The sequence below is a fragment of the Nanorana parkeri genome, unplaced genomic scaffold (assembly GCF_000935625.1).
Source record: "Nanorana parkeri isolate BGI_ZX_2015 unplaced genomic scaffold, ASM93562v1 scaffold517, whole genome shotgun sequence".
Lineage (NCBI taxonomy): Eukaryota > Metazoa > Chordata > Amphibia > Anura > Dicroglossidae > Nanorana > Nanorana parkeri.
In genome coordinates, this window is record NW_017306785.1 from 916590 (window position 1) to 944489 (window position 27900).

The window sequence follows — 27900 nt, forward strand, 5'->3', positions numbered from 1 at the left end:
AGGGGCGCATTGAGGAACCTGGTCGTGGGCAGCAAAGAGAATAAATGTGGCCCTGCTGCTAATGATTACTGTTTTGGAACTAGCATGCTATCCCAAAAGTGAAAGCTTAAAGTGCATTTTCACTTTTGCAGCCAAATTGGCATAACACCTACTTTATATTTGTTACATATTCCTATTCACAATGCATAACTTGTGAATGCAAAATTCATAGTGCAAAAAAAAAAAGCATTTTAGGTGTTTTTACTTGCTTAAAAATCTAGCTTCCTCTAAGAAGGGGACGGGGGAGGTAATGTTTAACATAATTAACCCTGTCTGTAGTGTGCTGGCAGATCTCATTATCAGATGTACATTAGATTTGAACACTGTCCTAACAAAGGGTTAAAGATCTATAAGCACTGTTTGTTAATGAGAGGAAGCTCAGTCTGTCCCTAGTCTTTTTATGGGGACAGTTCAGTGTAGCTTGCAGTCTGTCTAAAGGCCTCCTCCAAAGAAACATCTACAAGATAAATAATTTTTTGAAAGCTATTTTTTGGTACGCTGTATGAATGGGAACGCAGAACAAACACAGTGGAATTTCTCATATCTGACAGCAAATGTGGAAAAACATTTTAATCTCAGACTTCTGACACAGGTATTTTCCTGTCAAACAAACTTGAAAGCTATGGGGCACTGATGTCAGCAGAGTCTTCCTTTTCAAATAGAAGCCTGTTTTTCAGTAAACGGTGTGTTTGCGAATCACACTAGTTACATAAAATTATTCTGTATTGCATAACTAAAATCTGTTGGTGTCAAATGAGTTCTGTCTGTTTTTAGCCCAAGCCTGATAGTGAACGTGCGCGAAGCTTGACTTTGTATGACAGTCACTGCTAGCAGTTATAATGTCACGTATATATGAGCTAAAGTATGTATGTAATGTAGAGTTGACTATATATAGATCTATATATATATATTAGAGGTGCACCGAAATGCAAATTTCAAAACCGAAATAATACCGAAATAAAAACAATTGTCAGGCCGAAACCGAAAATGTTTTTATTTTAACTTTTTCAAATGTTTTTAAATAGTTGATTTTTATTTACTTTTTATAAACTTTAAAACATGTTTTTATTTATTTTTATTAAATACTTTTATTTTTTTACTTTACTTTTAGGGGCTACGGGGAAATATTAGGCGTCTAAACAGACCCCTGATATTTCCCTTTTAAAATAGAAAAAGAGATTGGGGACACAGAGTCCTCAATCTCTTTTTCTGCAGCCCCTGTTATAAATGAACAGGAATCCTCTATACTGAGTGTTCCTGTTCATTCATAACATGAGAACATAATACAGTATGTTTAATATAACCATGAATGAACAGGAGGAGATGTAGATCACTTCCCATTCATTCATAATTGAGGACACAGTCACCATACTATGTCCTCAATTATGTACAAACACTCAGCGATCACTGAGTGTTTGCATTGGCTTCCTGACACGCTGTCACAGAAGGCTGAGGGAGCGGTGCAAGGAGGAGAGCTCAGACTCCTGTGACATCGCTGGCTGTCTCCGCCCACCCACCGCTCTGCTGATCTGTGACAGGAGGCTGAGCGTTGTGCGAGGAGAGATGCCGGCCGCTCACAGCGCTCTCCACCTGCAGCGCTCGGCCGGCTGTCATAGTTTCTCTCCTCCCCGCTGGGACACAGAGCAGCGCCCAGCGGTGAGGAGAGAATACACGGATGCACCGCTGAATCGGCCAGAAAATGGCATTATGCCAAAAGTGCAATTTTCGGACAATATGTTTCGGCGGCCGATATATCGGTGCATCCCTAATATATATATATTGTGACAGGGTACACGACTCTGTGTATGTCAGTGAGAGGTTGAAAAGGGCAGCTTTCCCTGGCTAGGAAAGGGTTAAGCCTGGCCCAACAGGTAAACCTCCTCTCTTTCTCTCTCTCTATTAATTAGCCTGCACCTGATAGTGACGGGGAGGGAGTGAGAGCTCAGAGTGAGATCCAGGCTGCACTGGATGGACACAGACTGGAGAGTGTCTGCATATCTGGGGAATAAGGTCTGTCAGAACAATTGTTTGTATTGGACTGTGGTTTTTGTCCATTTATACTGGAAGCTGGAATAGCCGCTCCAGTAGGACGTAGTGAGGGACACTACTGTCTAGTTAGCCTCCTAAGGTGGAGTAGGCCTTTTTATTTGTGTTACTTTTTCGTTGGATGCAATAAAGCTGCATTTATTGCCATTACTGTTTAAAGACCAGTGACTTTCCTACAAGTGGTGTCAGAAGTGGGATTTCATTGTTGTACCGGCCAATTCCTCACGGTGGCCTTAAAGGTACAGGACCCAGAGAATGGAGGATATTGTGAAAGCCCTGATACAAGCTGCCACTGTGCAGCAAGAGACTAACAAACAGGTAGCTGCCTCAGCTGCAGTGCAACAAGAGACCAACAGGCTCCTGGCTTTGCAGGTTGAAGCTTTGACTGAAGCACAAAAAGCAGATCATACTATTCTCAAAGAAACCCTGGACCAGATGACTGCCCAAGGATCTCCTAACCCACCAGCAAGGGGGGTAAGCCAAATACGCGCAAGCAGCTGTCTACAGAAAATGACCCCAGATGATGATGTGGAGACCTACCTGCTGGCGTTTGAACGGACCGCCGTCCGAGAAGGCTGGCCTCCAGAACAGTGGGCTGGAATTATTGCACCTTTTCTCCTGGGAGAAGCACAGAAAGCCTATTTCGACCTGGAAGAGGAGGCTGCTGCAGACTATTCCAAACTGAAAGCAGAGATCCTGGCTCGGTTAGGGGTGACTGCAATAGTAAGGGCCCAGCGTTTCTACAACTGGAGGTTCAAGGAAGGAAAAGCTCCAAGGTGACAGATGTTTGACCTAATCCATCTGGCTCGGAAATGGTTCAAACCAGAGATTTAAACTCCTGCACGGATCATAGAAACGCTGGTGCTGGACCGTTACGTATAGAATGCAATACTTTGCAAATCTCATAAACTCGTATTTTATTCCTAATAGAAAATAGAAAATGTCACATGTTTAAACTGAGAAAATGGACCATTTTAAGAAGAAAAAAAAAGGTAATTTTGAAAATGATGGCAGCAACACGTCTGAAAAAAGTTGGCACAGGGCACCAGTCTGTAAAAAGCTGCATCTAAAAATTGTCAAACAATTTCAGAATAATGTTTCTGTGACTGCTTCAGAAGGAAAAACTAATTTAAACTGAAGATTCAATTGGACTTTAGAGATTGGATGAAATGTTCAGTGTAGTATTAAATGTTTGGTAGTTGAACTGCAGAAGAGACATGCTAAATCGCTTCCACCATAAAATAAACTTACCTGCCTATTTGCAAAAGTCTTTAGAATGTTTGTTGAGTTGTGCATGCGCAGCTCAGTATACATTCTTAGTATGCCTCGGTGGGGGGATGAAAGAACTCCCATGTTCATGCGCTGGATTTAAGTCATCCTAAGCAAGCCAATCAAGATGGCTGAAGATCCCACACCCGGAAGAAGCCAGGGGGAAGATATTGATGCAGGCAAGGAAGCTTGCAGATGTCCCATGGCTAGAGTGGAGGTGAATATTTGCAAACTTTAGTTCCACTTTTTTCTATAGAGGTCCTTATCACAGACCAAAAAGGAGGGGGAGGGGGCTGAGGAGGAGGAAGGAGAGACTGTTCCTACAAATGAATAAATAGGTGCAACATGAAATAGTAGGTGGGTGTAAGGTTCCCAAATGCTATAGCACCCTAGTAAGGTATGACACAACTCCCGTCCGTTCCATGACCTGAAATACTGGAGTCCAGCCAGTGAAAGGTCATGATTACCCTAGGAAGCTATTAAATTATATAGTATTTCTAATTTACCACTTTTCACCAGAAGGTGGTGGAAGTGAAATTGTAAATGCAGCTGTCTTTTGCAAGAAGAGCTCGGGCTGCAGAAGCGGAGTTCCCCTCTGTGATGGCACTTGCAATAGTTTTGAACACATAAACAATTTCCAGTGAATTATGTGGCCTTGCGTGTCTTTTAACCTGAGAGTGAAGCCTCAGTGGCATACATACAGCATTAACACAAAAATACTTGCACAATTATTGTACTGAGATAAATTGCATACCACTTCCCATCTGTCTCAGCTCAGAAGTGACGTCTGCAAAGACCCTTTACCCTGGGTGTGATGCACAAGATTATTCAGAACTAGAAGTGGTAGAATGAGTCATTTCTATTTTATGCAGAGAATCTGTTTACTGTGTAAAGCAGATTCAATATTTTGCTTCAAGACATGGTGGGATAAATATACATTATATTTACCTGTATAGCCATATTCTAGAAAGACCATACATAACATGAGGCAAGGTGAGAATGCATTTATGACATCGGTGTCACAGAGCATTATGGGAGGACAGCAGAAGCTGCTTTCTTTCATACTGTCTTATTTCTAATTTAAAGTGACACTAAACTCAGTATTTAAATCTTAAAAATCCATTCAAGTACCTTAACTGCCATGTGGCATTACTGCCACTAGATGGAGCATAAGAATCCCTTTGCTCATCGGCTCCATCTAGTTAAAGCAATGCTGCGTGAACAGTAGGTGCGCAGGGTATGGCTGAGCAGAGATTTATAAATCAACCCCCTAGTGCAAGTTTAAGGTTGGCTAATTGCTAGGTTAAAGGGTTAGGCTTTGTGATCGGGATAATTTAGTTTAAAGTCCAACTAGACTTTTAGTTTAATTAGCTAAATACATTCCAGGCTCAGAAACATAAGGTATGCAAAGTCTTAAAGCTGGTTTCTGTAGAAAGCAGCTACAGTATGTGTGGACAAGCCTTTCCCCTGCCAGAATGCAGTAATGAGTGAGCCTGCATTCTGTGTAGAAGCAGTAATCTCTGTGCAGAGGTCCAATATGCCCCATGCTGGTATAACTCAGCATTCAGCAAAGATTATGCTCCCTGCTGATTGGAGATCCCTAGCTCTGACTTAGTGGGGGCATGTCAAACCTATGCAGAGAGAGATATATGGGATATATAGGGGATAATAGTTAATAGTGCAACCTCTGGGGTAAAAGCACTTTCTGCCTTGGTAAGATGAGATCCTATCTTGAAAACTAATTCCCATAGAGGTATTCTTATTGGGATGGTTTGAAACAAATATATAAATCTTGGCAAGATATTAATTTTACTCAGCTCCATCCTTCCTTCCCATGAATGCTTTTTCGAACCCCAGCTGTTCAGTCTGTGCTTCTTCTGCCAAAAGATACATATACAGGGTTATTCACAACAGGGTGAAGAGTTTGGAGAAGGCAAGAGAAGGGAACAATCTAGCCAAAATAGCTGATTTGAAAAAATTCTCCAATTCCAATTAGGGTACTTGGTTTCGGCTATTGACTGGGTGGACTGGAAGCTAAAGATCACTTGGATGCAGCATCTCCTCAGCAAGGAAGATGACAGCAGCGGACATACTCATCCTTAGTACTGGAGTCCATCACAGCTGGATTCAATACCCTCCACAAATCAATCAGCTGAAGATGATGTAATCATTTCTTCAGTCTATTGACTTGGGCCAAAGAATTGTGGTGGGTACCTTTTAGATGTATCCAATATTGAATCTAATGTTATGTTAAAATCCCCACCTAAAACTGTTGTCCCCTCCATAAAATCTTCCAAGCGATCCAAGGTTGTAGTGAGCATAGCTGCTTGGCCCTGATTCGGTGCATATATATATTGGCCAACATAAACATGTTTGCATTTAATCTACTGTGACGTTTGGGGAATGTAGCACAAATGGTGAGCGCTTAAGCACCAGTCTCGAAGCCACTTTAGCATAAAACAAAACAGTCTTTTATTGCTTCCAGAGCAGAAACATAACTTCAACAATTAATACACAGTCCAGTTGTATTCCAACAAACCGAACATAGTCTCACCGACTTCAGGTTGTCACACATACTCTATGTGTAAATGGCTCTCTCAGCCTCCTCGGCTGTCTTCCTGTGCCTCTTGCACACATAGCCACCTGGCTCCCCTATGCCTTCTGGGAGGAGTCCTCCTGACTCCTGACCACCTATGTTCCTCTTCCCAGCTGGAGCCCAGAACATTAGCCAGCACCCTTCCCATAAGTGCAGTGCACAGGTGTGCAATCAGGTGCTGGCCACTATTAAACAATGGACCCAGGAATGGAGATTTCATCCCTCCCAATTCTCTTAGAAATCTCCCAGTTCCAGGATCACATGCCAAATCCAGAAATCCTGGGAAGAGCCACAAAGTCAGCTCTTTCCCAGTACAAGAACTTGCCTCCTGGAACTGCTCAGCCCCTCTGGCTGAGAGTCCTGGGTGACTACAACCCCCAGTTCTACCGTGGGATTGCCACACAATGCCATACTACATTTTATAAAATATACCTTCCTTCCTCATCCGCCAGTTCCTGGACCAGAGAAAAAGGTACAGATGTATGTATCCCTATTGCTACTCCTCTTGACTTACTCTGGGGGCAGTTACTAGTAAACCACAAAGAAAAATCTATTTTTCTGTATGATAACCAAGTGCTTGCTAAGTTTCATTGATGCCTGTGGGGCAGATTGAAATGAGGGATGATTTCTAATGGCACGAAGCAATAAAATGGCTCATGAAACAATGCTATCTGTTATATCATTCTTTTGACAAAAGTGGAGTTTTCTTTAATTGCTTAAAAATCTAGTGTTTAATAAAACAAAATTCAAAATAGCTACCTAAAATTGTAAGTTTCCTTATTTTGTGGTCTTGAACTGACCAGCATTACCACTGGGGTTTCATAGCTGTGTAGGATGATGAGAACAGTGCAACGGCCTCTTTACTCCATGAATAACCAAACTTAAAATGTGTGTGTTTCTGAATGACTGGTACTCATGAAGTGTATCTCTGTGTGGGAGAGCAATGACCACATTGCATTCTTAGCATACTATAACTTCCATTGTATGTACAGTTTTTTCTTTTTTAAAGGTTAGAAGTTTATTTAACATTTTTAACAAAAAAAGGTATACAAAAGAAACAAAATATCAGAAAAAAACATATCGAGACACAAGAAATGATACCAGAAGGATTTCAGTTTCATAGGCAAAAGATCCTATAGGAACACTTGTGTAAGTTATGCCAAACTGAGTAAACTTCCAACAAAGGTCCAATGTAGTAAGTGAGCAAAGAATTACTATACAGAAAGAACCTCACTTTGGTGAAAGTGTAGGTACAAATCTAGTTGAATGAAATAAAGGGAAGGTTAAAGCTCATGAAGAAAAAGGAATAATTAGAGGCGTTCTCTAAAGACTCATCTCTTCAGGAAAGCCTATCCCACCTCAACCTAACCACTAAACCATCACGTTCTAAAACAAATCATCCCCTCCACATGTATCACTTCTCCCTCCCTTTTACATTGTAAGCCGTCACGGGCAGGGCCCTCCTTACCATCTTGTCTTGAATTGTGATTGTAATGTCTTCCTTATATTGTGAAGTGCTGCACAAACTGTTGGCGCTACATAAATCCTGTATTATAATAATAGAATGGATCACGGGTTGGCATTTTGGGAAAAATGGATAATAGAATCTTATAATCGTTGATAGTTCAAGTAGGAGAACAAAGGGAACAGAAAAGAAGAAGGTGGGGATAGTAAAAAGAAAAGTAAAATGGGGGAAGGAAAAAGCAGAGAATAAAAAGTAGCAGGTAGTGAAACGGAAGACAGAAGGAAGGAGGACACCTGGGAGGTGGAAGGGAGAAGACCTAAAGTAGTTGGACAGGCATGGGTCTCGGAAGGAAGAGAAAGGATAAATATTCAATCAAAATTCTAAACTTGATGAAGCATCCAAGAGGTCCAGATGGCAGAGAATTGGAGGAATCTACTATAAAGTTGGGCAGTTAGTTCTTCCATGTGCATTAGTTTGTTAAGTTATTTAATCCATTCATTTTTCAAAGGGAGTGGAATCAAATTTCCAATGTCTGGGAAATACGGTTCTCACGGCACTAAGGAAATATCTCAGAAGGTCTTTTCTTTATAGATTTGAAGGACCCAGGGAGCATAAAGAAAAGCGCTACTAGGTGAGTAGGGGGGAGGTTAAAAATCATCACTTTCTCATAAGTGTGTCGAAAACAATATCCCAAACGGGTTTACATTTTACACAAGCAAAACAAATGACAAACGCACTCAACAATTTGTCACAAACTATACAGTAAGGTGCACACAAAATGGGCTTCAAACAGTAAACAGTAGAAAGGCATCATGGCACACTCACAAGTCAGCATGTAAAAACACTTGTCTCACCACTAAGATTAATAACAGAGGTTTGGATACACGTCTTCTGCAGAAAATGTGAAAGCCGCACAGCCGCGCCAAGGCACCTCTTATAGTGCGTTCCTAACTCTAAACTATGAGAGTCTCCATCTTGGAGCACATGGGGGCAGAAGATTTCAAATTGGGTGCAGGTTTGTCAGGAGGAAGCCCAACCTCCTTAAAGGCACAAGAACACACAAGGGATCCCGCACATCCCAATGGCAGCTGAGAAACCCCATGCGTCACTGCACCAAATCGGTCAAGCAAAACAAATGATAAACGCACTCAACAATTTGTCACCAACTATACAGTAAGGTGCACACGAAATGGGCTTCAAACAGTGACCAGTAAAAAGGCATCAGTGTGCCATGACAAACGCACTCAACAATTTGTCACCAACTATACAGTGTGCCACGATGCCTTCCTCCTGGCTTTTTAAACAATTTTTCACTCACTGTAACTGTACCCTACTGGCTTCGGAGTCCTGAAGCAAGCAGAGTGCATTGTACATTTGTAACGCACTTCTTTGCTTTATAAAAGTTCAGTTCTTTTCGTTTTTTTAAAGCAGGGTTCTGCCACTCAGTGCCTGATTTCTGCATGACCAACATAAACAATGGCCTACAGTGGCAGAGCTGCCGAGCATAACACACAGCCACTCACACATCATATTGCGGACTGTCAGTAACACGTTCCTGTGTATAATAAGACTGCCGATATGCCTGCCAATGCAATGCAGCTGGGTCCTCCTTGTTATCCCTGCACAGTTCATAGAACTTTAATAGTGGACTACATGTTCTTATATGTAACCCATGGTGGGTCCATACGTCTATGGCCAAACTGCTGGTAGGACACAGTTACAGTTTGCCCCACACTTCTATTTGTCATTTCTAGGTGGGATGATGCAGAGCAGATAAACTGTCCCTTTTGGCCCCTCGACCCCAGCCTTGCCTGCCTTGTGTGCATATGAAATTCCAACTTGTTAGTTTATTCTAAGACTAGCCAGTGGACTGTGGTAGGAGGTGGGGAGGGGGGACTAGCACATAACAGTTGGCCTAGGGGGTCAGAGAGTATAAATTTGGACCGGATACTTTATAAATTAATCCATAAGTGGACGATTGCCTTTTAAAACACCATGACTAGCTGACTAATGAATGTCTGTACAAAAGAAGTAATAAGATAATCGAAGCAACTTTATGCAGAACCGCATTGTGCAAGAAATCAGGGGAATTTTCAGCCATTGTTTACTGAGTAGCAAATTAAATAATTAGTTCCCTATTATAATATGTTGTCCATTGCCACAAGCTAACCTGTTATAATAGGGACACAAGGGCCTCTTTCAGTGGCAGAGGCGGATATTCAAGAGGAACTCAAATTCAGAGGGAGGTTTCATTTAATGCAAGAAATGTTCAATTTTGTACATGGCTGGCATGCATTGTGCCCCAACAATCAATTTTACTTCCTCAGTGAAATTTCTGTATAAATACATAGATTTAATTTTTCTCAAGCGTACTTTCATCTTGGTTTGTTAATTGGAATAAGTACAGTTTAAAGGTAGAATAAAACCTACCCGCATAATTGTTTTCATTTGGAATTTTTTTTCTACAGTATATACAGTATCTGATGCCTCTTCTCACTCTGCCCTCATCTGTCATTACAGAAAGTTTAATGCCACTTGCGATTCCGCCTTTCATTTTTTTCAAGCAAAGTATATGGAACCCCAATCAATTCACTTCTCTTATTTGCTCCCTTTTGGTCTGTTAAACATATACCGTTAAAATCGTTTTTGTATCTGTCTGATGCAAGAAATACATACTGATAGAAATCCAATGCTGTTCTGCGTCCTGTGCACTCTAAAGCATTGGTATCAGCCCTGACCAGTTCACTCTGTGGTCTACAGAACACCTCTCCTCCATATTTTGAGGAGAGGGTTAGGTGTTCTGTCATCCTACCACTCTTACTGTCCTAGGGGGACAATGCCTTTTCTTCATAGATACAGTTTAGTGGGTGAGAATGTTCACCCTAGGATAGGAGGGGTATTACTGGCAGGAGCACCAGGTGAAAATAAAGGGGGAAAAAAGCCTGAAAAGAGAAAAGAAATGAAGCTACCACATCTAGGGGCTGCTCTATATTAGCATTTGTCTTTGGGTTTCCTGCAGAGTGGCATTAACATCATCAGTTTATCTAGCTGTTCTGCAAATCACACAACCAAACTCTTCTTGTTTCCCTTCTCTGTAGTAGGTACGTGTTGGTGGAGGGCACAATTCCAGAGTAGATCCAGAGGACTAAGGAAACTAACTTCCAAAGGCAATGCTCTGTTGACCAGGTTATTCCAAAGGGTCCCTGGAGAAGTCTGTGGAGCATTTGATGGATGAGGTGCTGCAAAGCTTGATTGAGTCCAGTAACATTCAGGCACATAATTTACAATCAAACCCATTTCAGAGCTCAGAACATCCTCTTCATCAGGGCTCATTTGCTGCCAGTGAATTCAGATATGTACTGGACAACTGTTGCAAACTGATACAGATAGCATGAGATCCGGGTTGCCAAATGGCAGCCTGGAACAAACCTGAATTTACTACCAGCACACCAACCCTGATGAAGAGGGAGTTTTGAGCCCCTAAAATGCATTGGCTTTCTTAAATCTTAAACTTCAAATAAAAAAAATAGCTAAAAAAAAATCATTGACGAATTGTAAAGACAAAGACAAATCCTGGGCTAAACACATGAGAATTGAGTCTGTCACCCTCCATGCTCACCTTTCTGTCCTTTGCCACAGTCAAAGCTGTATCGTTGTGGCAGTTTTTTATGCTGCCATCTGCACCGCTCTTTAGAAGTAAACGTGTGATCTCAGCAAGGCCTCGTCCACTTGCCACATGCAGAGCTGTATTTCCAGCGTAAGTCAGCTGATTGACATTGGCGCCATGCTGTGAGTAAGCAGAGAGTAGATTTAGGAACTCTAAATTGTAACAAGTTAGATTGAAATGTAAAAATGGAAACACTAATATACACTGATCAGCCATAACATTATGACCACTGCGAGGTGATTGATTGACACTGATTTTTTTACAATGGCACCTGGAAGTGGGTGGGATATATTAGGAAGCAAGCAAACATTCTGTTCCTGAAGTTGATGTGTTTAAAGCAGAAAATATGGGCAATTATAAGCATTTAGGCCACTTTGATATGGCAAAATTGTGATGACCAGACGGCTCGGTCAGAGCAACTCCAAAACTGTAGCTCTTCCCGTTCTGCAGTGTTCCCGTTCTGCAGTGGTCAGGACCTACTAAAAGTGGTCCACGGAGGACCAAGGAGTGGTCCAAAACTGGTGAACTGGTGACAGGGTCATAGGCGGCTAAGGCCCATTGATGCACGTGGGGAGCAAAGGCTGGCCCGTGTAGTCTAATCCATTAGAAGAGCTACTGTAACTCAAATGGGTTGGTGCCAGATACCATAGCATAATTTCAGAGGTCTAGTGGAGTCCATGCTTCAAAGGGTCAGGGCTATTTTTGGGGCAAAAGGAGGACCTACTCAATATTAGGCGGGTTGTCATAAAGTTATGGCTGATCGGTAGATTGTAATACAAGAGCTTAAATAAAGCCATTATGGCCTATTAGATTACACACCACAAATATATGTATTATTTGTTGTTCAGATTTGGAACTGATCCTGGCCAGCTCTTTCCTGTGCCATCTCCTCCATCTGGCAGCATAAGAACATAAGAACTTTCTTTTCCTTACCGTCATCTACACTATGTTTGCAATCATAGCTTGATGGATTAAAGGAGAACTATGGGGTCAGTGTTTTTCCCCATAGTTCTCCTTAGGGTAACGGGAGGACACAAACTAGCGTCCTCCCATTACCCTAAGCTCAGTATACCGCGAGCTACAGCTCGCGGTATACTGAGACGCCGCAGCCGAAGCGGATCCCAAACCTGGAAGTCGGGATCCGCCCAGCTGCGTGAGTGACAGCTGGCTCTGCCTATCTAGAGGCAGAGCCAGCTGTACCCGCCCCCTCCCCCGTCCGTTCTGCCAGTCAGCGCTGGCAGATCGGAGTGGGGAGAGGGGAATCCAGCCCCTCCCCCTGTCACGGCAGAGAGCCGTGAGAGGATTGAGAGGTGAGCGAACCCGATATGTGTTCGCTCACCTCCCGATCTACTGAGCCGACCTGTGACAGTCTCATTCTGTAGTTAAAATAGCTGTAACCTGTTTATTGCCTTCCGTCAAGTGTCTAATGAAATAATGTTGTCTTTGGGGAGACCTACAATATCCTGTGTACCATAAAGGAGGAAATGCTGGGAGGGGGGCATTGTAAACTTGGTACTGAGCACACTGATGCCCAGCTTACACCAGGGTCAAGGGCACAAGTACAGGCCTTTAACACCATTTGCATCCTCAGAAGGGGTGCAGAAACCTTGGCCCATACTAAAGACCCTGCAAAGACAAAAAAAAGCTAACTTTCTTTTTTCCTTTATGCTTAATTCAAATAGGGTGGTGCTGGTACTCCTGATGAGAATCCACTTACTCAATACTACATTGCTGATTTCCTTGTATACAGAATACTTTTGGTTCAACCATAAGAAAGGGTCAGAGTAAAGTTCAATTTACTGGTAACATTCTGTTACATTTTCACATAAAGCCACTCCTGGCAGACATTTTGATTCATTACTGTTCCTTGGAAGTTTGCAAGAAAGTTACAATGAAATAAATTATACTACTACTTAGCAGTTGTACAAAGCACAGCAATAGATACACAGGTTCCACAGACTAGCACCTACATGCTAACCAAACATAGTAACAACTAAAAGCAATAGAAAGAGGGCCCTCTCCATATGAGCTTACAATCTACCCAATCTAATAACCAGCACAGAGTAGAAGTGAGTATTGGGTTAATTTTTAATTTAGGTTGAAAGCCCTTTATAACACAGTCTATAGATTCACTGCTATATATGACAAATAAATGGTCTTGCGTCACATTTTAGCAATATGTTTACACCTTTTTAAACTAATGCTTTATATAGTATTTTCATTTATATACAAAAACAGCTTTGCTTTTAAAGCAGAGGGCACTGGGGAGACTTGTGTTGCAAAAAAACATTGTGAGCTTTATAAAAAGAGGGAATAGCTCTCAACTTCTTCCTTTGTGACTGCCTGTCTCTAATTGAAACTCTATTCAGAGCAAAACAGAGGAGGAAGGAGTTGTGGATGAGTTTTCAATAAGTCATTCAGGTCTAAGGGTTAATATTTATCTTTGCAAACATCAGGCTTTTTTCAGCAAAGCAGCTGCGGTCAGCCAGGTAAACACACGATAAGGAGCATATAGTACCATCTGCTGGCAGGAAATAGTACTTCTAAAAAAAATTGTAAACATTTGTAGCCCCTATATAATATACATATATGTGCTATCACAGCTACACATTATCTTTAAAAAAAAGAGAATACCATTTTTATTTAAATAAATAGATTATTAATTAACAAACAAAAATATTGTAAATTCCTTGTTAAAACTAAAACTTTTGAACAAATAAGGTTTATGTTGGTTACTTTGAAGGAACCCCGTCAACAAACCTCAACAACAATCTTCCCATAAGAGTATGTGTTGTAGGCATGTTTTTTTATACCTGTTAAACCCTCTGTCATCCAAAAGCTCTGAGACTGCTGCTGGATGCGGCCATCTTGGATATGAAGTCAGCAGCCCCAGGAGACTCAGAGCTGTCATTCATGTGACATTCTGTAGTACTTCCCTAAGCTTCTCCCCTAGCATCTGCGTGAAAAGTTATGGTTGGGGGTGAGGGGAAGGGTAGAGGAAGTGGGCCGAAACAGACAGAAATTAAACACTAGACATGTGCAATTTGTTTCGTTCCGAATCAAAATTCGTACAAACTTTCTGAAATGTAGACATTCAGACACATCCGAATTTCCGAATCCCAATACATCCGAATGTGTCCGAATCCGAATTTCCGTTTCCGAATTTCAGATCCCATCTAATTTCTTTCAAAAACGAAACTGAAACAGACATGTGACTATTCTGGCCAATCAGATGTGTTTTTCAGTTTAATGCATCCGATTGGGTCTGAACACAAATTTTTGTTCTGGCAACATGGGAGCCATATACAGTATATACATATAATACTAAAGCTGAGGCTCCTAGACCCGAATAGGAATTCGGGATCCAAATTTACGAATTGCCCGAATGGCATTCGGGAGCTCCCGAATGCAATTTGGAAATTCGGATCCCGAATCCTATTCGAGTATGGGAGTCATATACATATATTACTAAATCTGAGGCTCCCAGACGCGAATGGTATTCGGGAGCTCCCGAATGCAATTTGGAAATTCAGATCACTAATGTAATTCGGGTCTAGGAGATTCAGCTTTAGTATTAATATCTGTATATGGTTTTCTGTGGTATTCACAATGAATATTCGTAAACTCATCCGCAAACTAACGCAAATTCAGATTTCGGCCGAAACCAGAACCCAATTGAATTTCCAATCCAAATCCAAAAATAACGAAATATCGGAACCGAACAGAATTTTTCCGCAGCTAACATGCCTATTAGACAATCTCAGAAAATGCTACTATGTGCAAGGAGGGAATGGGTGAGCTAGGAAACTGACACTTTAGGGTGTCCTTATAAACAATTCACAGAGCCATTCAGCAATTGTTCTGTGCAAATGGAGGCAAAAATTAATGTTATTAGCGTATTTTCTTTCCAGATTCCAGAATGTAATATCAGGTAAATACTTCATTATGGTCACTAGATGAAGCTGAGAAACGTGGAAAAGAAGTTTGTGTTCATTCCTTTTTAAAGCCGGTTGCACTCATTTCACAAAATAGGAACATTTGCCATAGGCTCTCTGTAAATGAAAGCTCTCGATTTTGCTATTCTGTAATTTAGTTATCCTGAGAGGTCTACTTCCTGCAGGTCCACCTAAGTATGTTCTTCTCTTGCTATTGACAGAACAGGTTCTCTGTATTGCAAACCTTATGTTACCTTTCAGCTGGCCTGAGGCAATTCACAAAAAAGACAGGAGGATGTTTTCATGTATTTGCTCATAGGTGCTGCTTTGGGAAGGAAGTACATAGCTATTTACTGGGACAGTCCCTTCATGGCCTATGACTTAATTTCCTGTATAATTATCTCCACCATTGTACCATGTTGATTTTCCCTGATCAATAAAGGAAGCCAAGAGCATGAATGCTTCAACGTTATCTTCAGGGTGAGAATTATTAATCGTATCATTATTTATAATACAAAATCCACAACAAAACACATTTTGTGCAATGCTGTTATCAGATCTGCCCTTTGACCTGCTGTATTTGTTTCAGGAACATTATAACCTGCTGGTCATCTCATTGCTTCCAGTAAATACAGCATTTTATTGGAAGATGGCTGGCCCAGATTAAAAGATAAAGAGGGAAAGCTGTGTCATGAAGCTGTGCATGACAACGAATCAGCTTCTCTCTTCATTTTGTTCAGTTAAGCTTTGAAAATGAAAGGTGGATGCTGATTGGTTGCCATGCGCAGCTGCTCCAGTTTTTCTCTGGTCCAGTTTTGATAAATTCCTCTCAAAATATTGTGGGGGGAATTTATAAATACTGGAGCAGACATAAACTGGAGCAGCTGTGCATGGCAACCAATCAGTTTCTATCTTTCATTTTCAAATCTTAGCTGAACAAACTGAAGAGAGAAGCTGGTTGGTTGCCATGCAAGGCTGCTCCAGTTTTTGTCTGCTCCAGTTTTGATAATTTCCCCTCTTTTGTATTTAATGAAGACGGTTTGGACTTAATGAGGGTTAGAGAACCTCTGTTAGGTTCTTACGGCTGTAAGTGCCAGAACAGGAAGCGAGAGAAAATCTAGCCAATGAAGGCAATGGAAATCTTAAATTTTTGTCCCGCCAGAGTGAGGAAGGTTTAGAACCTCTGCCAGTTTTTATGGTTAGCTGTGACCCAATGAGTGAGATTTCCATGTATTTCCTGTAAAGCTGACAGGTGGTAGAACAGGAAGAGAAGACAAAAACGAAGAAAGAGAACACAACATTTAAAGCCTGTCAAAAATTATAATTCTAAAGGAACATTTTTGGCTGAAGTTAAAGTTAACCTGCACCCAGACTATGGACACTAAACTATTTACATATTCTTAAAGTGGACCTTCAATTCCATGCTTTGAAAACCCCCCACCCCTCCTTCAAGTTAAATTGCTGTTCCATGAAAACAAAAGGTCAGTTCTGTAGGAAGCCTCCCACCCTACAAAGTCAAATTGTTTTTCTATAAGAATGGAAGGTCTGCTCTGTTGAAGGCGCCTTTTCATGACAATGGAAGGTTCCCAATATTGAAAGCCCCTACCCCCAAAAATCTTTTAATGTGAAGTCATTTATTCTAAAATACTCTTAAAGACCACAACAAACATTCTAAATTCGGGGTTTCATTTAATTTACAAAAAACTCAGAAACACTGGCTGTTTGCATTAGAAGGCAGCCGGCCAAGATTCCAGCGCAACAGAAAGTAATAGGAAAAAGCTAAGACTTTAATACCGTATTTGCTAGCGTATAAGATGAGTTTTTAGACTTAAAAACATCCCCCGAAAATTGGAGGTCGTCTTATATGCCGGGTATACAATCAGCTCGCTGGATTTGCGGTAATACTGTATGTACGGTAGCTTCGGCTACATACAGTATACCGTGCTGAGCCAATCACGGTGAGTGATGTATTCTATTAATGAATACAAAGGATTGGAAGAGGTTGTGTACATTGCTCGCCGTGATTGGCTCAGCATGTTATACGGGACGAAACCCGGAAGTTGGAGGACACAGCGGGGATCGGGTTATACGGGACGGAATAACATGGCGTGTTATACGGGACGGAACCCGGAAGATGGAGGACACAGCGGGGCTCATGGACAAGGTAAAAAACTGTAATCCTGAGTGTGGCTCGGGGTTACCGCTTATGTTACTGAAAATTGACCCCGAGTCACACTCGGGAATACCGCCATGGAGGTTACTGGGTGTATTTAAACATTATTTTGGCTATACTTGTCTTATATGACGAGTATAGCCCAAAATCTATGTTTTAACAGAAAAATTAAATTTCCGCACAATTTTTACAGCTACAGAGATGAATGATGCCTTGTTTTAAGTTGCTTATACTGCTTGCTCATAATATGTAAGTACTTTGATGTGTATGGTATGGACACAGGTTCGCTTTAAGGATTTAAGACCAGTTTCATCCTAAATTTATATTTTTGTTCTGGGTGATCATTGCTAAACTGAACTATATAATGCATACATCCTTAGAACATTCAGGTAACAAGAGTGCCTCACATCTGTGACCATAATATGGCCAAATAATGATGTCATATATTCCCTAATATGGATAAATAAGTAAAGGGATAAACCGATAAGAACGTGTTGCCAGCACACCATGGGTCCGTAGGGAATAGTCCAAATGTTTATTGAAGTAATCACATCACAGTGGCATTGCAACCTTTCAAGGCCAAGCAGAACTTCTTCATTAGGCATGTGCAATCACTTCAATGAACCTTGGACTATTGACTGTGGCTCCAGTTGCTAGAGTACCCTCTAACTTAGGCCCTGGACCAGGAGCATGTGCAATGGGAATATTTTCAGTGACACAAGGTACCCAACTTTTAACACCATTGCAACTGACTCAGCAGTGACTGAAGTTGCAAACTGTTGCAGGACAACTCAACACTGGAAGACCAACTCAACACTGGATGACCAAGATAAATAATTGGTAAATACGTTTTTATAAGACTATCTATCTATCTATCTATCTATCTATCTATCTATCTATCTATCTATCTATATATATCTATCTATCTATCTATCTATGTCATATAAATGATAGTTTTTGCACTATATACCATTGCCTCTTGCCAAGAACACCACCACTGCCCTTGTATCTGAAACAACAGGTTATAGGACAAAACTTTCCAGAACATGTCCCCCAAAACTTTGGTTTGGTTAGAAGAAAACCCAGAGATAGCTTGAGTAGGCATACAATGAGTAAAATCAAGGTACTTGAGAATGAGGTAGAACTCACTTGAATAAGTAGGGACACCAGCTCCTCCTGGCTGCTTTCCACCACTTGGATCAATGGACTTTGTCCACTTTTTATATCCTGAAAGGCAATGTCACCACGTTAATGAAGAACTATGGTCTAATTAAAGAGTTATATATTCTTACAAAATCACTAAATAAAAGCATGACTAAACTAAAGGCATTTTTTTTTTTTGGAACGGAATGGAAGAGGGTTGAAGATCTTTTGTATTTTTATTGCTGTTTTTGTCCCCTACTGGGTGGATTTCCTTTATTTCATGTCACTGGAATGGAACGAGAGGGTAAGTCTCTTTAATGGAGACATAAAACAGCAGCAAAAACACCTTTTTAGTAATGGCCATTGGCCCAGAATATCTGTTAAGTTCTTACACTTGTCTTTCACTTCCTGTCCCACTGACATCCTGTCAGTCCCAGGTACAGGAGGCAAAGCTGAATCTACCTGAATGGTACCAGTAGTGGGAGCAGGCTGCCAGGAGCCCAATATCAGCAAAGAAAAAATGTCGAAAGTACTGAATTACTTTTCTTTTTTTCAGGTTTTGTTTAATTCCAGTCTTGTAATAAACATGCATCTGATGTGTTTCCCTTCTAGAGGGACAGCATCTTTTCCAATATGTTACTAACAAGGAAGTTTTGTTCAGGAAATTGCTGGGGATGCCTGTAAGTTGACTTCAAGCTCAGTGCTGACCTTGGGAAAAAGCAGTAGGCTATTTAAAAAACAATGGGATAGGAGTTATGGCTGTCCATGATTGGACATTTTAATTCTTACACACTTGTAGGACACCATAGCTTTCTGCAGATTTCAAATAACATTAAATGACAAAATGGTGGGAGAGGGACATTACACACACCCATGCCTATGGCTTATTAGTAAAGATGAGCTCAGGTCTGAACATGGAAGAAGCCCCTCCTCCTGAACACGGAAGGCCACCCACTCAGCTGCCGATGGGGAATGCCCTACCCATTACTTGACGTGAGCAAAGAAGCTGAATGCAGTGACATCATTGACCTTATACATGTCTATATGAGGCAAATTAAATTGACCTAATATGGCTCGGTGGCTATATTAGGTAAATGATGTCAGCACAACCAGCCCCTTTGATTACATGCAGCTGCAAGGTGGGGAATTTACCATACCACAGCTGATTGGTGGAATTGCCCATAGCACCTCCTTGTTCAGAAAAACTCAGGTTCAGACAGGGTTAGGTCCAAACCTGAACTCACCCCTTCTTATGAGAGATAAAATGGCGATCAGACATGGCTTCTCAACCTGTTTGGTTACTTTTCTCTCACAATGAGCCTCAGCTTGGGGAGGTAGGGACCTTAAGGGCTAGAGGGCAAATGCCAGCATTGCCAATATAACAATAGTACAAGCAATGTTTACAGTGCCTCACCATATGGACAGAAGATTAGGGTGCATTAGGCATTCAAATATATTTTACTATGTTGATAACATGTTTAAAGGAGCTCTTTTACATGAGTTTTCAATTTGCTGTGATGCAATTGTAAACATTAGGCCTGGAACAGAAAATGAAACTAAGTGAAAGGCCATTGTGACCAAGGCTTGCAGTAGAGGCTGTGGTCATAGCAAGGTTCAATGTATGCTTATGTAAGGGAAGCCCACTAATCTGACTGAAAGGGTAAAGTTACATTGGTGGGATCTTGGCAATCTGGGCAGAGAAAAGTCTTGTCTGTAGATTAGTCAAAGCTTTGCCAACATCTGACAATTTTTTTCCAACCCTTCCTTCTCTAATCCCTATTTTATTCCCCCGAGTTGCATCTAATGGCAGTTATGCTGGCCAGAAGGTTTATACTTGATCCCCACAGTAAGCAGAAGTAACCAGAGATCTGCTGGCTTTTAAAAAAAATGTTTTAGAAGCAAACAAAAATCCTGTTGGGTTTGGTACCCCATAAATGACATCGTACCACTGCGTTCACATCAGCTCCGTGCTTCAGCAAACAAAGCGTTAAGTCCCTGCGTTCTGTACTGACAGCTATGTGCAATGCGGTCATACCTAAAGGGGCAGACAAAACAGAAAAGTTGAGTGTCACAGAGAGAAGGCAGATAAAGGGATGCATTTAAAACACAGCTGTTATAAGAAATACTATGTAGGGTGCCATTGTTAATCTCCTGAAAATGATAATTGGCTGGCTTTCATACTAAACCAATGGCTTTGCTACTTTCTGAGTCACTACTTGGGAAAAGTATTTAGATCAGGAGTCCTGCCTTTAAAATTTGTATGCTTGTTCCAGGTCACAGGCTCAGAACGTGTTGAAGTAGAGATAGTTAGACAACTACTATTCTCTGAAAGAGATCAGCAATGGCAGACTCTTATGTTTATGTTCGTACATCGGTCCTTTAGAGTGCAGTAGTCGTATTTTTCTTGAAAAAGTCACAACTCTTCATTCAACAACTACTGCCATTATGTTGTTTTCAGAATCACCTCTTTATACAGTTCTGTGACTGTCTTATATGCAGCTGGCACAGCCAATAACAAAATACCTGGTTTAAGAACATTGCTGGATCAAGAAACCACATAAAGATTGATAAGATAGTGCTATTTAAAGAGATGCTGTCACTTTACCTATACAGGGCAAGGTGACCGTGTCTTTGGAAAGGGCCCCTGACCCCCATACATTCACCTATGTTCCCTCACAGCTCCTTGCTCCTACACAACTGGTAAGAATACTTGGGACTTTTGGGTATGGAGTAGCATGTGACCTGCTCCCCTGTGATGGTGCCGGGCCCAGAAGCCAATTGCTAGGGTTGAGCACTATCGCATGATTGGGGATTGATGGTTTCTCTGCAACGTAGAGACAGCAAATCTCAGCACCGGCTGCAGAGGATGATGGGAAGTTGGCATAGATAAGAGCATAGATAAAGTGAGTATAAGGGGGTTGGAGATGACCTTTCCAGAGACACTGTCACCTTGGCCTTCAGGGCCAAGGTGACAGTATCTCTGTAATAAGACATTGTAATATATGTTGTGTAACATGTGGTAACCTAGAGCAGCCAATTTCCTGAATTCAGATCAGGGTAATATGAAATCTGACTGGTTTCCAAGGATAATTGGGTTTTTAAATTACCAATGCTTCTTGCCTCATCAAATCAGCCCAATTTTGGATTATTTCAACAATAAAATACATTATTATAAATTACATTTGGTAATATGACATAAACTCATACCCTCATAGTTGGTGGCCTCCAGGTCTTTGGTCCCAACTCTCATCAGAACTTCTAGGCAGGCAATACTTCCATATTCACACGCCAAATGAACACAAGTCTGTCCGTTGCGGTCCTGAATGCTGGGCGAGGATCCATGTTCTAGTAGGAGGCCAACAAGGTTTGGCTGATTGGTGATCACGGCAAGGTGGAGGGGTGTCTGAGATGAAACACAATGGATACCATTAATCTGTGGTGTCAATGTGAGTGCTCAGAATAAGAGATTTTGGACCATTTCTAATTTCCATTTGGCCCTACGTGACTGGGGCCATTTCTACATGGCGACTTTCTGCTGTGTCAACCAAACAGGAAGTCAAGGGAAATCTACCCAATGAAACACACATGGCAAAAAAACCTGACAGAGGTTTTAACTAGGAATGCACCGATACCAGTTTTTTAGTAGCAAGTACGAGTACCGATATTTGTTTTTCGGTACTCGCCGATACCGAGTACCAGTGCATTGTGCCCCGATTATCAGGAAGTCAGGCAGCGGATCGCCCAGCTTCCTGATTGCCTGTGAAGTCGGTGTTCACTTGTTCCTAGGCAGCCTTGCTTCCTAACCTATCAGGAAGCTGGGAGGCACGTATTGACCCACCTCCCGGCTTGCTGATTGGTCATGAAGCCAGGCTGCCTGGGAACAAGTGAAGCCGGCTTTCTTTCCAATCAAGAAGCCGGGAGCTGGGTTATGACCTGCCTCCCTGCTTCCTGATTGGCTAGGAAGCCGGCTTCACTAGCTCCATTGTACCTTGGCACTCAAAGTTCTGGTATCGGGGGTAAGTATCGGAGCATTTAGGCGATACCTGTATTGATGCATCCCTAGTTTTAACCTTTCCTACTCTATCCAAAACTAAAACAAAAGGCTTTACATTAGGATACAGTACACTTTAAAGTTCAATGAATTAGGCAGAACTACAATTAGTAAGGAGCAAGATATTTGCTAATTGAAGAGCGATAGGTCTGACTCAGCAGGGGAAAGGGTGTCAGACCTCTGCAGAGAGACCACTGCTTCCCTGCAAAGAGCTTCTCTACAGCATGATGGCATGGGCAGGCTTTCTGCATAGCTTTTGTTTTGCTGCACCTAGAATGTATTTAGTTGATTTAAACTGAACGTTCAATTAGGCGTTAAGTGTTTGTCTCTTTCCAAGGCAATCCATTATATAGTAAAAGATTAACCCTTTTATCTCCTACTTCCTTAAACACAACACAACCCCACACTCATGCAATATTCTCATACTAATATCACACCATTCATCCACGTGAGCTACTTTGAGTTTCATTTTAAGAAAAAAATTGTGAGAAGCTCGCAGTGTGCAGGGAAATCAGAGTAAGCAATGCCGGGCCAGGAGAGGAGCCGGTACAACTTTGCAAGACTGAAGAGGAGGGCCGGAGTTCAGCTTTAAAGTGATATTAAAGTCAAAAGGTTTTTAAGCTATTTCAAATGCTGATTAAATCACTTACAATGGATGCTGCTCCTTGATGTTTAAAAGTTTTAGTTTCCTGAAAAATCAACTGATCTTGATATCCTGTTTTAGGGCAGCTCCATTCCCCTGTGGGGTCCTATAGAGCCACCCTTGTGTGTGCTAGTAAGCATAGCCAGAGGCAGAGCAAAGCAAGCCATTTCGCTGCTTCCCCACTCCCTTCTCCAAGCTAGTTGATGGACATCTGCTGGAGTCTGCTCTGTCCCTTGTGATTTTGTACTGGAGAGGAAGTTCGGGGAAGGAGAGCTGAGAGAGTTGGAGCTGTTTGGAAACATGATGACTGTAAGTGCTTTGGCAAAAATGTAAAGAAACACTTTGCTGGGCAATGTATATTTGTGTGATCTGGAATCATTATTGAACACAACTTTGCGAGCAGAATAACACGTGAAGTCTAGCTGTTTGCATGAGGAACGCAGCGGTTCACTATAACACAGTTACAATGATTTACATTAAGCTGAAACGTTTTATAAATATATCTGAAGGGTAAAAACAATCCTCCAGTTCTGCTTTAAGAGACAGCAGAATATTGGTTTATATGACGAAAGCCGCCTGTGTTATATTAGTTCGCTCTCCGTTCGTGACTCGAGTGCGAGTCTCAGACGCAGTTCTGCAGGAGAGGTCAGGAGGAAGTGAAGAGAAAACAGAGAGGGGGGATCCCCCGAGTCACATGACTTCCAGCAAGAGCAAAAAACACTAAACTAACTACAAAGAGCATTTAGTAAGTTACATAGATTAATCAGCGCTGTGCAGTACATGCAGCTAAATCGTTTTGTTTTTTTCTGACACAGTTGGTAATGTTGTGGAAAATGAGGTTAAAAGAAATGTAAAATGCCGTGGAAAAAAATTAATTCAAATGTTTTACGTTTTATTGCAGAGGCGATCACTAATTTTAAAGGGCACCTGTCATAGGCTAAGAAACAAAGGGACTGATCAACCCTGATAGGCGTTTGTAGAGGAATGCGGCACATCTGATTTTGGCGTGCAGCATTTCATATAACTATTATGTTGCAGCGTGTACACGCCAGATATTGAGGAACCAATTTATTTTGGTGCAGAGTGTGTGACGTCTGCGACAAGTAACATTTTGGGATTTTTTAAACGAGCCCCACTGCAATCCATCCTTGCAGTGGGGCTAACCCCCCCCCCCCCTCCTCCTCCCCACGCACGCATAGGTGCACTATAACAACCTATCACACTGTGGGGCTGCCAGCATCCTAGCAACTAATGGCACCGTTTGTTGGTGTCCTAGCAACCAAAGACGCTGTGCAGATTGCACAGCGTCATTGGTTGCTAGGACACAGTTGGCCCTGGAATCGGTTTGCTTAGACATCGGCTGAACCCGGATTTCTGTCTGGGTTTGGTGATCGACCAAGCGACCTGAACCAAGGCATGTTTGGTTTATAACTTATCATACATCCATATGCTGAATGTCTCAAGCTCCTTTCATAATTCATGAATATAAAATGTGTTTTGTGATGCCAAAACTGAATAAAAATGTACTTTAAAATGAATAAAAATGTCTATTCCTCTATACTGTAAATGTACATTGCTGCATATACATGGGAGTAAGATGGTGGTGTCAGTTACTATGACTGCGTAGGAGGAAGACAGTGCAGTGTTGCAATTTGTTTCCGATATGTCTTATTTCTACAGTATGCATTGTTTCCAATACACACTTGAGTAGTTTCTTTGTTATGTACATTAAATAATTAGCAAAATGGCACTTTTTAGTACAATTAGTATTAGTATTCCTCAGTAGCCACAAAGGATATAAAGCTGCCTTTGAAAACCTGGATATTACTTTGAAGAACATCAACATCACTGCTGTACATAGCAGGGATCCCAACTTGAAATACGTCATTTCAGGGAGGTGCCCTTCTCATTTCAGGGAGGTGCCCTTCTCATTTCAGGGAAGTGCCCCCTGTCACCCCTCCTCTTTGCGGCTATTTCAATTTGCAATAGCCAATAGAAAGCTGGCTATTGCACTCGGCCTCTGCTGCTGTCAGTCAGATGGAGAACTTCAGGACCACCTCTGCTGATTGACAGCAGTAGTGGGTGCGTGCAATAGCTAGTCTGCTATTGGCTATTGCAAATTGAAATAGCCGATAGCAATCTAGCTATGCATTCCTATGCCTTTTTTTTTTTTTTTCTGACTGAAGGCGGCCAGCAGCCCTGATGTCAGAAAAAAAAAAAAAAAACAGACAGCACGGAAAGGTTTAATCCGCAGAGTAAACCTTTCTGGGAGAAAATGTTTCTCTCCCAGGTGTCCGGGAGCCGCTATGTAATAGCGGGAGATTCCCGGAACATCCAGGAGAGTTGAGATGTCTGGCATAGCCTGTGCAAAGAGCAGAGCTGTGGGAGGGGCCAGCAAGCTCCACACACTACAGGAAATGACAGAAGGGGGCGGAGACAAGACCAGTCACACACACTAGGAGAGATGACAGCAGTGAGCAGTCTTTATTACAGGAAACTCCAAGTTTCACACTATATTACTGCACAGATCTGGAAGAAATACACAAACCACACCAAGATTCAAATAAGAACACATATGGCTCTTGTATTTAGACAAATCCTGGATATTGAAATAAGTCAGGTTCATGGCTGGCGGGGGGCTGCTGCTATTTCATTCTGTGGCACTTTTTAAGTATCATTTTCAAAATAATTAATATTTGCTGATTGTGCTGCTTTGAGTTCTGCAGAATATTGTAGCAGAATTTTCATATTAAAGAAGAACTCTGGGCATATTAAGAATTAACCTCAGTCACAACTCCTCCAGCAATAAAACCTTAAAATGGTTCTAACCCTATCCTACTCTATGCAAAATTTTAACTGAAACCAAATGTATATCCCAAACTTTTTTTTTTTTATATGTTAGATGATCACTTTAAAGGGTATATTTAAAAATCCTCTTCCCGGCTATATGCTGGGCAAATGCTGTTTGTCATTCCTACCACTAGATGGAGCCGGGGAGTAAAGGAATTTTCCATGCTCTTTGCATGGCATTTCCACCACTAGATGGAGCCAAACAGCATTTGCCCAGCATATAGCGTGGAAGGAGATTTGTAAATCGGCTCCTAAGTTTTAGGGTAAGGTAAGATAAAGGTTATGTGTTATGGCCAGGTTGGATTGTAAGGGCTAAAGGGAACTTGTGCTATACCCATGCCCATGTATTCAGCCTTTTCATTGTACTTCCAGGCAAAGACTGCTGATAAAGCCATTTTCACTCCAGAAGTTTTAGTTTAAAACTGTGGCTTGCATCTCCTAGTTTTTTAAAAGGTATATTTCATGGAGTCAAATGTTTTCAGGTGAATTCACCGTGCAACGTGATTCTAACCTTCTGACCGCCTATGCTGCATCAAGCTTCTTCAAATTGCTTTTGCATCCCTATTGACTTATATGTGGAAAAAATTAGTTCTTACAGGGTGCTTTAAACCTTCTAACCTTCTTCTGACCTCCCTTTGAGCAGTTTCTAATGCTCTTCTATCATGCGTCAAACTGCTTCATGTTTCTTTTGCATCCCTAGTGTGGACAAATAAATGTTCTTTCAAGGTGTTTCTAGTCTTCTAACCTTCATGTGACCTATGGCTGACCTCCTTTTGACCAGTTTCTGACCTCCTCCTATGTTGTATCAAACTGCTTCATGTTGCTCTTTTTTACCCATTGACCTGCATGTAAAAAAAAGGAAGTTCCAATGAACTTCCGCTAAATATATTTTGATGAACAATTGCCCGGCCGTTACACAAGTCATTGATTGGGCTTATTATTCCACCTGGATGGAGGCTGCTAAGAGTTTACAAGAAGATGGGATTTTGTATAAAATATTTACTAGATGTATACCAGACACTTACCTGGCGGAGTTTATTCATTATATCCAGGTTTATTCTTCCATGGTTTAGCAGGGAGATCACCCTATGTACAGCTAAGATGTTCTCATGGACCACAGCGATGTGCAGAGCTCTAGGAAAGGAGAAGTAGAAAATATTGTCAGTGTTGAAGCAAAGAAATCACATAGAAAGCGGTCAGCCTTGTGACTGAAGAAAGGACAATCTAAGCTGGTCATATAAGATCGGATTTTGTTCCCAATTTGATGTATCAGATCAACACAACTGACCAGCAACTGCTGATGGCATGGAGAAACCTCATGTTCAACTTAGGTCCCGGCTTAGAGCTCTGACTCTTCCCAGCATTGCACAGAGCCAATGCTGTGATTGGGAAAAGCCAAAATGTAAGCATGGAAAAGAGGACATTCAGGGAAAGCTGCCCGATACGTGTGTGGAACACCATGATAATTGGACAGTGGTGGACTCTAGCTTTGGAGAATCTGCAATAGGGTGGACTGTGTGTCATAGCAGTATTGAGTCACGTTGCAGATGGCTAAATTCCTTTTGTTGTACCAAACCTCCTCACCCTACACAAAGAATAATAAAGCTGTAAAGCTGGTCATACACATGGCAATTTGATTGTGTGATTGAACTTTCACAGCACTTGAAGGCAGAATTAAGGGAATTTATCAAAACTGGAGTAGACAGAATCTGGAGCAGTTTCCCAGGGCAACCAATCAGCTTCTATCTTTAGTTTGTTCAGTTAAGGTTTGAAAATGAAAGAATCTGATTGGTTGCCATGCAGAGCTGCTCCAAATTGTGTCTGCTCCAGTTTTGATAAATCCCCCTCAATGACTTTAGGCTCTTTTTGGTTAAATGTTCTTCGGATATTGTTTTATTTTTATTTTTTATATTGATAATTTTTTTATTATTAAATGTTCTTAGGCTATTTTCTCTAAGCATTGGATGTTGCATTGGGAGTGGGAGAGGGAGGGGGAGGGGGAGAGGGAGAGAGAGCGGGAGAG

The 27900-nt window shown here is 41.5% G+C and overlaps 1 protein-coding gene across 1 annotated transcript in view; it reads right to left on the bottom strand.

The window, feature by feature from the left end:
- BCL3 (B-cell CLL/lymphoma 3) overlaps nucleotides 1-27900 on the bottom strand; it is a 66149-nt gene that overhangs the window by 3789 nt on the left and 34460 nt on the right. Inside the window, exons 6-10 of the mRNA XM_018561329.1 lie at nucleotides 26903-27011; nucleotides 21541-21736; nucleotides 20280-20368; nucleotides 18340-18417; nucleotides 11035-11202 (exon numbers count right to left, since the gene is read on the bottom strand). Coding sequence (XP_018416831.1) covers nucleotides 11035-11202; nucleotides 18340-18417; nucleotides 20280-20368; nucleotides 21541-21736; nucleotides 26903-27011 — 640 coding nt within the window. The remainder of the gene's footprint in view (nucleotides 1-11034; nucleotides 11203-18339; nucleotides 18418-20279; nucleotides 20369-21540; nucleotides 21737-26902; nucleotides 27012-27900) is intronic.